This window comes from Pinus tabuliformis, chromosome 4_2 (assembly GCF_031772625.1).
Source record: "Pinus tabuliformis cultivar Carrire ecotype Pingquan chromosome 4_2, CPIR1, whole genome shotgun sequence".
NCBI lineage: Eukaryota > Viridiplantae > Streptophyta > Pinopsida > Pinales > Pinaceae > Pinus > Pinus tabuliformis.
The window spans coordinates 1,131,416,024-1,131,429,554 of record NC_142304.1 but is presented as its reverse complement, the minus strand read 5'-3'; the positions used below and the strand labels follow the sequence as shown (position 1 = coordinate 1,131,429,554).

The 13,531-nt window shown below is 32.9% G+C and overlaps 1 protein-coding gene across 1 annotated transcript in view; it reads right to left on the bottom strand.

Annotated features, from left to right (window-relative positions):
- Positions 1 to 13,074, bottom strand: part of LOC149173652 (subtilisin-like protease SBT5.3) — a 31,721-nt gene extending 18,647 nt beyond the window's left edge. Inside the window, exons 1-2 of the mRNA XM_089426784.1 lie at positions 12,861 to 13,074; positions 12,622 to 12,694 (exon numbers count right to left, since the gene is read on the bottom strand). Coding sequence (XP_089282910.1) covers positions 12,622 to 12,694; positions 12,861 to 13,074 — 287 coding nt within the window. The remainder of the gene's footprint in view (positions 1 to 12,621; positions 12,695 to 12,860) is intronic.
- Between the last annotated feature and the right edge of the window lie 457 nt (positions 13,075 to 13,531).

Below are 13,531 nucleotides of genomic sequence, written 5' to 3'. Positions count from 1 at the left end.
GTTTAAATAAAAGTTAAAATGAAGAATTGAAGTTAGTATTAATGTTTAGAATTGATTTAATTTTGGTTTTAGTTAATCGTAATTCTGTATTTTGGTGCTCGAGAATCCAATCATACCTCATGACAATAATAATATCTTATTGTAATAATAATGTTTTTGTTCAGAAGGTTTTCTAGAAAGTTTTATATTTTTATAGATAGGTATATTTTAAAGGGTAGTTGTTCTTGCTAGATATATCTCTAAAAGATAAGACTAATATATTACTTAAAAAAATACATATTTTAAAAATGGAATTGTTTTATTCACTTAGTTATTTATGTTTTGAATTGATAACCATTTTAATTTATTCTAAATAATTTTTTTTGTTGATTTCTTATTGATATTAAGTAAAATTATATATAATTTTTTACTAAATTCAATTTATTTGTTAGAATTCATTTCATCTGATAACCACTATTTTTTTATGTGCTTAAACCAAATTTTGTAATAAACAATAAAATAACACTAGGTAATATAAATAAAATGTTTTTATTTTTAAAATAATTATATAATAATTAAATGAATATATATTGATTTTCTAAGTGTTTAACTATTTTTAATATGAATTTAAAAAAAAAAAAATTATAGTTAAAATCAATTTTCACTTAATTATTAATGAGTTTATTCCATTATATTTGAAAAAAATAGTTTAATTCCGTCATTAAAATTTTAAAACTGTTAACTAAATATATTATTTTTTAATTTTAAACTTGTTAATTAATAATATTTAATATAAAAATAATTTAAATATTAAAAAATAATTAATTTAAATTCTAATTAATTAATATTGAATGAGATTTCATTTTGTTATTATTAATCTTTAAAAAGAAGTAATCAATTTAGCATTTACCAATATAAATAATACATATTTGATATTTGTAAATCAATGTGGAGCAGATGACAAAGTTGAACTCAAAACTAAATTTAATGAAGTCATATGATTTTGGAATCTGTAAATTAAATTTGACATAATAATTATGTGCCTAAATTAATCTTCTCATTTCATCATACATATCAATGCTAGTTTGCTTTTATTCCACATATTTATAATTATGTTTTTCTTTTATATAATGTATAGATTGTTATACATTTAAAACAATAAAAGGAAAAACTAAAAATCAACCATTTAAATTAAACATAAAAATGACAATAATATACAATATTCCCTAACTACAAAAATCCATTTTTTAACTACACATTTATAAAATTTAAATGTTTTAAAAATTATTAAATGCATTAATGTTGTTATTAATTTATTTCGTAGACCCACCCAGTATATGATACTTCTATAATAAGGATTTCAATTTTGAACAGACGAACACATTCGTATAGTGTTCAGAGATGAATAATAACAATAACGCTATCTTGACTCCAAAAATATAATATCAACCTATCATTATGTTAATCCAAGTGTGACGTGCTAATGATAGCATTCAACTTGCATAAATTATTATTTTATAGCAGTTGTGACAGTGGCGGCATAATCACATCATTCATAAAACCACCACTCTGGAAGTACACTTGTTAAGAAGCATGGTGTAAAAAGATGTTCAAAATGATATACGATAACATTACAAATAAATGTGGATAAAAAAAATTAATCAATGGAAAAAATATTTTGTAAAGTTTTATTTTGAGAGATTGAAAATTATTTAATATATTTTACCAAAGTAATAGGTGGTCAAGCCAAAAGCTAATGCTTAATAGTTACTAGCAATAGGCATAATAAAGAAATACTATAATTTTAAATCAAATATCACTAATATTATAAAATATAAATATTATTTTATAAAAACAATTTGTTTTTAATTATTTTTATTAATATTGCTAATAATAATGATGCTTAATATTTATTAAGATGATATTTAATTTATCAAATTTAATAAATATATTTTTTCTTGATTAATTTAGCTTTTTAGATTAATATATTTTAGATGAGTTAAAATGTTAGGATAGTAACAAATATTTTAAGATTATTATTTATTTTGGGTGTATACATGATATTTTAAGAGAAAGTGTTTTCAACTTCAACCCACTGAATTTTATAAAGATGACAAAATTTTCAGACCATAATGTTTTAAGAATTATCCAATTTGTACTTTCGTATGGAGTTAGTGAAAATGTGTTGTTATGTTACCCATGTAGATTTTCAATTTTAGGCTTAAAAAACATGTAGATACTTTTGATATTCTAGATTAGGATTAATCACTTCTTAGTAGTACATTAATTTTTTGATATCCTCTAATTCATTATGGTACCACAATATATCCTTAATTTTCTATGTAATTTAATAATTTTGATATTATTATTAGTATTATTATTTTGCATTCTCACCTCTTCCTTTATTACTCAATGATTTAATAGAGACATAGAATTTTATGCCAACCCTTGAGCCTTATATGCATGGATTGAGAAAGCCTTTTATCATCCATGTTATTTTACATTATTTATAGATAAAAATCAAACTTTGAATTAAAAAGAAGGAGTTGCAACTCACATGTGTGTACGACACCTGGGAGACTGCACTAAAAAACAAAGAGGAGACTCTCTCTCATGTTCACTCTACATTACATCAAATGAATATTACAATATTAAATACATCACTGAAAAATAGGTAGTTGTAAACAACCTCCTAAACTCTAGGAACTAATCCTAAACTAAGGAGATACGTTACAACCATATAACCATTTCTCCATTATTTTTAACTCCCCCCCTTAATGGAGAAAGGGTTATTCTGCACTCCTAACATCCCTCTAAATAATTCAAACTTTACTCGCCCTAGAGGCTTAGTAAAAATATCAGCTAAATTATCACAAGTATTACAATACTCCACACATATTTATTTTGACTGTATCTTTTCTCGAACAAAATGAAACTGAGCGTCAATATGTTTAGTATTTTTATGGAAAACTGGATTGTATGCAAGCTTTATTGTGCTCTGGTTGTCAATTTTGATGCTGGTTGCTTCTTTCTGACTTTCGCCTGCATCACTAAGCAATCTCCTCAACTAGATGGCTTCGCATGTTGCTGCACACAACGCCTGGTACTCAGCTTCACATGATGATAATGCTACATTACTTTGCTTTTTGCTACTCCACGAGATAACCCCAGATCCAATACTAAATGCATAACCTGTGATGGATCTATGATCATCCAGGTCACCTGCCCAATCAGAATTTGAATAACCTGCTAAAGTAACATCATAAATGTCAGTGTATAAAATACCATAATTACAAGTACCACTAAGGTACCTCAACACACATTTTGTTGCAATCCAGTGACTTTCAAGTGGTCTGGACATAAACTGGCTCAGCACACTAATAGAATATGCCAGATTAGGTCTAGTTGTCGTGAGATATATCAAACTTCCCACTAGCTGTCTTTACAAAGTGGCATCCACCTGTTTTGTGCCATCATCACTGCTTAACTTGAGATTCTGTTGCAATGGTGTTGCTGTTGTTTTACATTGTTCCATTCTGAATCTTTCCAACAGGGTTCTGGCATACTTTCCTTGAGTTAGAAAAGTCTGACCAGAATCTTTCCACACCTCCAAACCTAGGCAATAATGAAGATCTCCAAGGTCTTTCATTTCAAATACATGTGACATTTGCTTGATTTCTTTGATCAAATTATTTGCATTTCCTGTTATAATCATGTCATCCACATACAAAGAAATCAAAATGATTTGCCTCTGTTTATTTATCTTGGTATACAGGTTTGGGTCGTTGAGGCTCCTATGAAAACCATGTTGTATAAAAAATGAATCAATTTTCTCATACCATGACTTGGGTGCTTGTTTCAAACCATAAAGTGCCTTATGCAATTTACACGCTAAATGCTCCTGCCCCTTTTTCACAAAACCGGGGGGCTGTACTAAATAAATTTCTTCCTTTAATTCTCCATTCAGAAATGCAGACTTAACATCTAGCTGGTGTAGCTTCCATTTATGTTTTTTTGCTAAAGAGATTAGCATTCTAATTGTATTTAGTTTAGCTACAGGGGAAAAGGTGTCATCGAAATCTATGCCTTCTTGCTGTGAATAACCCTTTGCTACCAGTCTAGCTTTGAATTTTTCTACACTCCCATCTGCATTTATCTTAGGTTTATACAACCATTTACAACCTATAGGGTTTTTTCCTCCAGGAAACTCAACTAAATCCCAAGTATGATTTCTCTATATTGATTCAATTTCCTCATGCATTGCAGCCCTCCATTCATCTGATTTACTTGCTTCTTCATAATTTGAAGGTTCTACAATGTTTAAAATTTTGGACATTAAAGCAAAGCCTTTCAATCTTTCAGGTAGTCTAGTCTTCCTACCTAATATTCTAGGTAGAGGACTTACCTCAACTCTATCAGTTTCAACACTTTCCGAGCCTGCATCATCACTTATTACACTATCTACTGCTACTTCTTCCTATTTCTGCTCCTGCTGCTACTCTTCATCTTCGTCACTGTTCATCTCTATCAACAATGGAATGTGGCTATCACTGTTAGAGTCTTCCTTTTCTTCTTTAGTCTGTTCATGAAAAATAACATATCTGCTTGCAAAAACTTTATGAGTCACAGGATTATATAACTTGTATGCCTTATACTTTGTGCAATATCCTACAAATATATATTTCAAGGCTTCGGGGTCCAACTTCTTTCAATCTGCTTTTGGTATATGAGCATAAGCTTTAGATCCAAATATTCTTAGATGACTAACTGCTGGTTTGAGTCCAAACATTGCTTCAAAGGGGGTTTTGAAGCCTAGACATTTAGTAGGACTGCTATTCTTTAAATAAACAACAGTATTAATGGCTTCTGCCCAAAGACCATTCGATATACTTTTACCTTGAAGCATACTTCTCGCGCACTACACAAGCTCCATTATGTTGTGGAGTGTGTGGCACCGTGAATTGCTGCATAATCCCATGTTGCTTGCAGAAGTTCATGAACTCTCCTAACCTATATTCTCCCCCTAGGTCCGAGCGGGAGAATTTTTATCCTCTTTCTTGTTTGGTTCTCTATCATAGATTTGAACTCTTTAAAGTACGGAAAGGTTTGACTCTTTTTACTTAAAAAATAAACCCATGAAAACCTAGTGCAGTCATCTGTAAACAATAGAAAATAATATGCACCTCCTAAGGACCTAGTTTGCATAGGTCCACAGATATCTGTATGCACTAGTTCTAGGATGTCTCTTTCCTTTATGTTGACATGCAAAGGGAACTCTTCTCTATGCATTTTCCCTAATGCACATCCATCACATTCCAACTTGACATTATGAAAAATAGGGAGTCCATCGACCATACCTTTCTTCTGAAGTAAGATGAGGTCTTGCAAATTGAGATGTCCAAATCTCTGATGCCAGAGATTTTCGACTGTTGATCTAGCTGCAACAATTGATTTTCGTGGCATACTCTTTGCATCCAATCTGTACAAATTCCCCACGCGCACTCCTATTGCAACTGTTTCCATATGGCTACCCTTAATGACACAACCATTCTTAAAGAATTGCACCTGCATGTCTTGGTCTATAATCATTGAGACGGAGATCAAGTTTTTCTTAATTCCTAGAACATATAATACATTTTTAAGATGTTTAATGTCGCCACTAGGTAGCTTCACAGGAATATCTCCACATCCTTTGATCTCATACCCACTGTCATCTCCTAGATAAATTTTTGATCCACATGCAGATTCTTCAAGAAATTCAAAACAGTCTTTCTTACCGGTCATATGTGAGGATGCGTCAGAGTCGACATACCATATGTCATCCTCATCTCCCTTTGATGCTAAAAGAGCACAATCGACTGTGAATAGTCGAAGATCATGGCTGTGGTCCTCCTCTTCTCCAGCAAAACAGCCCTGATGTTTCCTCTGTTTTCCTTTTCTTTCATCTTCCTGCCTCTTATAACATTCTTTAATCTGACGACCAGGTTTCCCACAATAAAAACATCTCTTAACATAATTATCAGTCATACCTTTGAATGATCTCTTTTGAAAATAGCTGGCCCCCTTTTGCTGCTGCTACTGCAGTTGTTGGCACTGATGTTGGTGCTGGTGCTGCTTTCCTATATACTGTCGCCTCTTCACCATCAGAGCTAGGTCATTTCTCTGAGTTTTCAGATTTTGTCTTCGCTCCTCCTCCTGGAGTAGAATCACTGTCAGCTCATCAAATGAAGGGGCTTTCTCCCTCGCTGACAGTCCTGTGATGAATGTCTGGTATTCATCAGTCATTCTGTTCAATGTGAGTGTAACTAGATCTGAGTCAGACACTTTTTCTCCAATAGCTCCCAGTTTGTCTCTCAGATCCTTGACTCTGGCCATGAATCCACCAACGGACTCATTCTCGTCCATCTTCAATGCAAACAACTTTCCCTTAAGTGCCAGAACACGATTTGTATTCTGAGTCTCATACAGGCTCTTGATTGTTGTCCATATATCAGCGCTTGACTTGGAATCTCTGATATGTGGGATAATATTGTCCTTAACGGACATCTTCAGTATAACTTTTTCTTTCATTTCTCTTTTATCCCAGTCTTGTTCTTGGGTCGCTGTTCTAGATTTCGACTCATTTCCCTCAACGATCGCCCATGCATTTACGCTCTCCAGCAAAGTTTGCATTTTGAATTTCCAGTTGGAGAAATTCGTTCCATCGAGTTTGCTAGACTCGTGGAGGTATGATTCTATACTGTTGTTCATTTTCGCCCAACTGAACACCCTATTCGGCCACCACTGGGCAAGTCCGATCTGCTACAACCGAACAGATCAGGAACTTCACTGTGCCACCACTGGGCAAGTCCGATCTGCTGCCACCGAACAGATCAGGGACTTCACTATGCCACCACCGGGCAAAACCGATCTGCTACCACCGAACAGATCAACAAGCAAGCTCCAACACGCCACCATTGGGAAAAGGCGATCTTCTTCCACCGAACAAATCAAGGAGCTGCACTGCGCCACCACTGGGCAAAAAACCGATCTACTTCCACTGAGTGGATCACAGAGCTCTGATTCGCCACCACCGGGCATGTCCGATCTGCTACCTCCGAGCGGATCACGGAACCCCAATTCGCCACCACCGGGCAGGTTCGATCCAAGTGGATCAAGGAACCTCAATTCGCCACCACCGGGCAAATCAAATATGCTGCCACCGAGCAGAAATCTCCACGTGCCACCACCTGGCAACTCTAATCTGCAAAAAATTGCAGATTTCCAGAGAGAAAGAGGTTGGATTTATGGCACTCTGAACAGCTACAAATCTGCGCCAATTGCAGAAAAGAAAATTTCACGGTGTCCACGGAAATTGACGCGCTTAACAGCCACGGATCCACGCCAATTTAGTTATAATTTTGTTGGCGTGCTTATCATCCCCAAACCCACGCAAATGGGCGCTTCTGTTCTTTAAAAAATCGCGCCTTTCTGTTTTGTTCTGGATTGGCGTGACTGTCTTCAAAAAATCCGCGCCAATTGCTAAACCTTTTCTTCGGCTCAGAGATGATCAGTCATCTGAGACCCTTCGCTCCAGGTGTTACTGTAGTTCCACCTGATCACACAAACACATTTACATGCAATCCTATCACTACGGAATTGTAACTAATGATACATCCCTAAAAAAAAATGAGGCTATCTCTATCCTAAGCTCTGATACCAAGATAAAAATCAAACTTTGAATTAAAAAGGAGTTGCAGCTCAAGGTGTGTACGACAACTGGGAGACTGCACTCAAAAACAAAGAGGAGACTCTCTCTCACGTTCACTCTACATTACATCAAATGAATATTACAATATTAAATACATCACTGAAAAATAGGTAGTTGTAAACAACCTCCTAAACTCTAGGAACTAATCCTAAACTAAGGAGATACGTTACAACCATATAACCATTTCTCCATTATTTTTAACTTTTATCTAGCATTACTTATCTACCATCTACATGCCAACCCTTGAGCATTATATGAATGGACTAAGAAACCCTTTTATCGTCCATGTTATTGTACATTTTGTATCTAATCATAGCTACATTTTCAATAGGGGCATAGCTCAATTTTATTAGGATATGATATATCATTTTTAATTTCGAGATTATATATTGTATAACACAATTTTGGTTTTTCTTTATCCTTTTTTTCATGATTCTCTATAGATGATATAACTTAAACTTCATAACCATATAAGATAAGAATGGGGACAAAAGTCTCAAAGAGGATTTTAGTTTTTATCTCATAGCTAAAGCTCCACTCATTTACAATTGTTTTCAAGTCCATAAAAAGTGTTCCTGTTTTTATTTATCTTTCTCAAAGCTGTAGTTATAGTTAATTTTCAGAGGAAGATTGATTCCTCCATATTGTTGTTCTTATAGGAAAATTAGTGTAAATGGTCTTTTGGGTTTAATTATCATAGCCTATTAATGTTAACACTTATATTATACTATATAATAAATCTTTGAGAAGTTTTAGTTATTCTATTAAGATCATAAAAAATCTAGTCATAACAACAATTTAATTAGCTTTAAAAACGAATAATGATAACTATACAAACTAAAGTTGAACTCATATAATCTTGATTTCAAACAATTCTTTATCTTATCAATATGTATATATTAAACAAAATAAAAAATTGTTAACAACCTTGTTTCACTCTTATATTACTATTAATTTTTTCAATATTATTAAACTAACACAAAAATATTAAAAAATAATTTCATTATTACAACACTCCTATAAAATAATAACTCTTAAATCACTACTCTTAGATTTATTTTAACTTAGTTAACTTTCCAATCAACCCCAACTTTTTTTTCTAAAACAATTTTATTTACAATATTTTATAAAATAATAACTCTTAAATCACTACTCTTAGATTTATTTTAACTTAGTTAACTTTCCAATCAACCCCAACTTTCTTTTCTAAAACAATTTTATTTACAATATTTCATAACTTAAATTGTAATCAAAATCTCACACATAATTATAAGAATGATTCTTTCCACTTTCAACCTTAACTCGGCCTGGCCTAACATAGATAGAAGTCAAAATTATCCTTATAATTATAAGAATTATCCTTTCCACTTTCAACCTTACTTCCTCCTCCTAAGTATGGCCGTTTTTTATTGTCAGAAAACAAAATCGTTCATTGAAAGGTGGATTTAAACTTTGCGAAGAAAAGTATCACAGCGCTGCGATATTGAACAAGAAGATTAAAAGTACAGCTGTGGTAGACCATTTCTATTTTCTGAAGTATTAACAATAATTCAATTTTAACATAAGTTATTTAATAAATATTAAAATTTATGGAGGTACATATGATTTAGTTTAACTATTGATTTTTAAAAAGAAATACGCTCTTTTCAAACAAACACATTCTCTTTTCAACCTGTACCATTAATAACAGAAGGTTGATACCAGCATTATGATTGTGCATCTGAGGTATTTCATATACAAGCAGCAATGTCAGCTCTTCATTTCGAAATCGCTTAGAATTAAAATAAAGCTAAGAGTAAGCCACAGAATATTCTGTGTACTATTATTAACACATTGATGGAAATGTATGAAAAGGCCATGTGAGTAATATATTCCAAAAACTGATTCATTCATCCATTAATTGGTTCAGTGAATTACCTTCCTAATACTGATCCTAGAAGCTCATGATGTGAATCAACTAACTGTTGGTAATCCACATTGCCATCATGATGTCCTCCTAAGTACACCACAGCGGGAAAAAACACAATGATCAGGAATTCCCACTATTGTTTCAACCATAGAAAAAATCACCTTTCTATTAAATATTGTATTAAAAAAATTGCGAAATTATTGCATTTTAAAAATAATAATAAGCAAATATACTTATATTTGATAATGTGAAGACATTAGAACATATAAAATTAAAAGTAGAGTGGAAGCCATTTCTTTTTGCCTTCGTAGCTCCCGCAGTTGAATCTATGAATGGTGATAAAGAGAGGACAAAAACACAAATGAATTTGTTTTCCCGACCATGGCGGCTGCTGCTCTGTGATGCATGGAGCACAATTATTTGAAAGCCATTTGGACGAAAGGCCTTGGTCATGTATATCTGCCCATATTTTTTTTTTGATTCCGAGATATCTGAAGGGATAATGGGAATTCCGTGATATATTTGAGAGCAATCTCAACTGCATGGAATTCTGATCACTTGACACATGGTGGCATGGCGCGTAGTGTGCCAGAATTATATGCGACGGGGATATTTCGATTGTTGTAATAGGAGTGTGCAACATAACGGTAAGATTCATCGAATCGACGGGGAGGGAATGAATTATTCTCTGCTTCAAAGAGGGGAGACTGGACAGCCTCAATGTACTTAGAGGATTAGAGGATCAGTAGAGTATGCACTTATAAATATAAAATGGCACAATCATATTTATCAATATAGTTGATATATATTGATAGGTGTATATGAAACATATATACAATCATATTTTTCAATATGGTTGATATAAGTCAATAAGCTATATCAATCATATTAATAATTATTATTTGTATTTTTTTTAAAATTAACTATAATTATTATGTATTTTTTTAAATACCTACTATTTATTATGTATATTTTTTAAAGACCAACTATATAAATAATAACAACCATATTTTTATGTATTTATGATTATTATATTAATATTATAATAATAATATTAACCAATAATAATAATAATAATAATAATAATAATAATAATAATAATATTAGTATTATTAATTAATAATAATAACTCTATAATAATATTATTATATAATTATTTGGCATCGATGGACGTGGAAGGAAGTTCCTGCAACACTCTTCTAGCTTCGACTCCTCTAGGTCGCAGCGGGGATGGTAATGCAGTGAAGGGCGACGACTTCTAGTATGGCAACGCGTGTCCGGTGTTGGAGGAGCCACTGGACCAGGACGTGGTCATGTAACAACTCCTGGCTCCCATGGTCGCTCTCACTGATTTATTTTTGACTCACTTTTTCCAGTTCAATGATTCTCTAGTTTTGTCTAGGCGGTCAGGAGCTTTGTTTCTATGGTTTTGTCTATGCTATTGTGGTTTGGCAGTTTGAGAATCTCATGCTGATTTGGACAGAATCCCTGGCCTTCGTTGCTGGTTATGACAACGACACAGGGGTTGACTCTCTTTTTTTGGGGTTTATCCTAGTCTTAAAGTTCCTATGTCTGGTTCTATGTACACTATAACTGGTCTTCCCAATCATGGGACAGTTCTGTTAGGCTAAAAGCATGTAGCTCTTTGCTCTCGAGGTTTCGACCTCCTTGTAATTTTATTGTTACTCTACTTTATACTGAGAAAAAAAAATATTATTATATAATTATTAATTAATATAATAATATAATAATAATATTAACTGATAATAATAAGAATATTAGTATTATTAATTAATAATAATAACTCATAATAATATTATTATATAATTATTATATTAACATAATAATATAATAATAATTATCTTATAATAATAATAATTGTTATTATTATTGATGATGATGATGGTTAATGTCTACTGAAACCAAACTTTGGTCTATCGAACCTAAAGAAAATGAATTATTTACTTTGATTTAAGGTTTTATTCCTATGCTCAAAAAGCTTGGAGAGAAGCCTCCCGAGTTCACTATAATTTTGACATCGAAGAAGGCTAGGAAGGTCAGTATTGCAACAAATATTATGAAATTGAGACCTAATGTGGTTGTAAGCAGGGCACTCTAAGAGGAAGTGATTTTCATCCTCAATGTTCATATTCTCACAGAGATGTCAGATCCTTTCCATCCATGGTGTTTTAGGAACCACCTAATGACCCGTTTCACTATGGAGCTCATGAGAGTTCATTCTAATCTTGGCTATATTAATTTTCTTCTTTGCACTAGTTAAAACCGAGAGATACTTTTGATTTTCTAGGGTGGGCTTGATGACCTCCTTATAATATCTTAATTTTTTTTTAGTTGCTAAATATTTCTCACACCACATTTCTTTTTTGAGCTTAGAAGTAACAATATTTTTAATGTTATTAATGTTTTGCAATGCAACATTCTCGTCAATCTCCCAATGGTTTAACCAGGCCCTGGTGTCTTTATACCAACTTTGTTTGAGCCTTAGTAAATTATATTATATTATTATAATAATAATAATATTAACTCATAATAATATTAATAATATTAATTAACAATATTAATTTTCATAACAATAATTATTTTAGTAAATGTGGCAGATATACCCATAAAGTTTCATTTCTATCTATTACACAAATCATTAATAATAATAATAATAATAATAATAATAATAATTTATTATTAATTTTTTATAAAATGTAAATAAATAATTACTTACTATATTAAAAAAACATTAATATTTTTATTTTTTATTTTTTTATATATAATAATAATAATAATAAATAATAATAATAGTTTAAAAGTTAATTAGTGTTAAACAATAATAATATTTTTTTAATTAAATATATATATATTTTTTAACGAGATCGGGTACTTGTGTGTTATAAAAAAACTTCAAAAGGCAAAGCCTGTTACATATTGTAGGAAAAGCTGAGAGGGAAGGATCCAAAATGGGTGCGCAGACCCTTGATCCTTGTTGATGGACTTGGTAGGAATAGTTTGAAAAAGATAACGGCTATACTGCCGTAAAAACAAGCCTGCTAATAAACAAAATTTACAAGACATTAAACAGATTACTGTTGCTGGTTAACAGAGTCATCAAGCTGAGGTTCCTTTTTGGCGCTAATTTTAGTCGAAGTCTCCACTTGCATGCTCTGTGTTATTGAACTGATATGAGCAATTGTTTCTTCCATGTGGTTGCACTTCTCCTTGAGATTTTCAATCTCCGCTTTTTGCTTCTCCAGATTTTCCTCTTGGAGTTTCTGTCCGCATGGAATTCCTCCTTGAGCTCATTAAAGTGCTTAACGAATCTTGCAATCATAAAGCAGTGGGCTTTACATAAGGCGCATTCGCTGTTTGTAATGATGTGCTCCATAGGGTTTGCAGCTGCATCACGATCTTCTGGGAGCTCTGCCATTTCTGGGACTCGGGTGTAGAGAGCTTTATAGGCTCTTGACGAGAAGAAAGAACAGGGGGAGCAAAAGGAAAGAGGGCGGGATGAAGGGGAGAAGGGGGCGCAGATCGGGAAGAGAGCAGACCCAGCGTTGAAGGAGGCTGTGGAATGAAGGGATAGCTGCAATACAGGAGAAGACGAAGGACTGAAGGGAGCTGGAGGAGGATGGTGCTGAAACAAGGAGACAGAGCAGTTAGCTGAAAGAAATAACAGAACAATACAATTGCAAAAATTACCCCTGAGAACGATTGAGAGCGGCCTTCCGGTTGAGTTGAATGAAATGCGTTCTCTAGAACTGTCCCCAGGCTGGGTGAGGGGAGGCGATCCTTTGCGCTTATGCGAATGCGGGAATGGAGATCTGAGGTGCGCTGAGAGGGAAGGACTCTGGTGCTTATAATGCTGAGTGAGAGGTTGAGCCAAC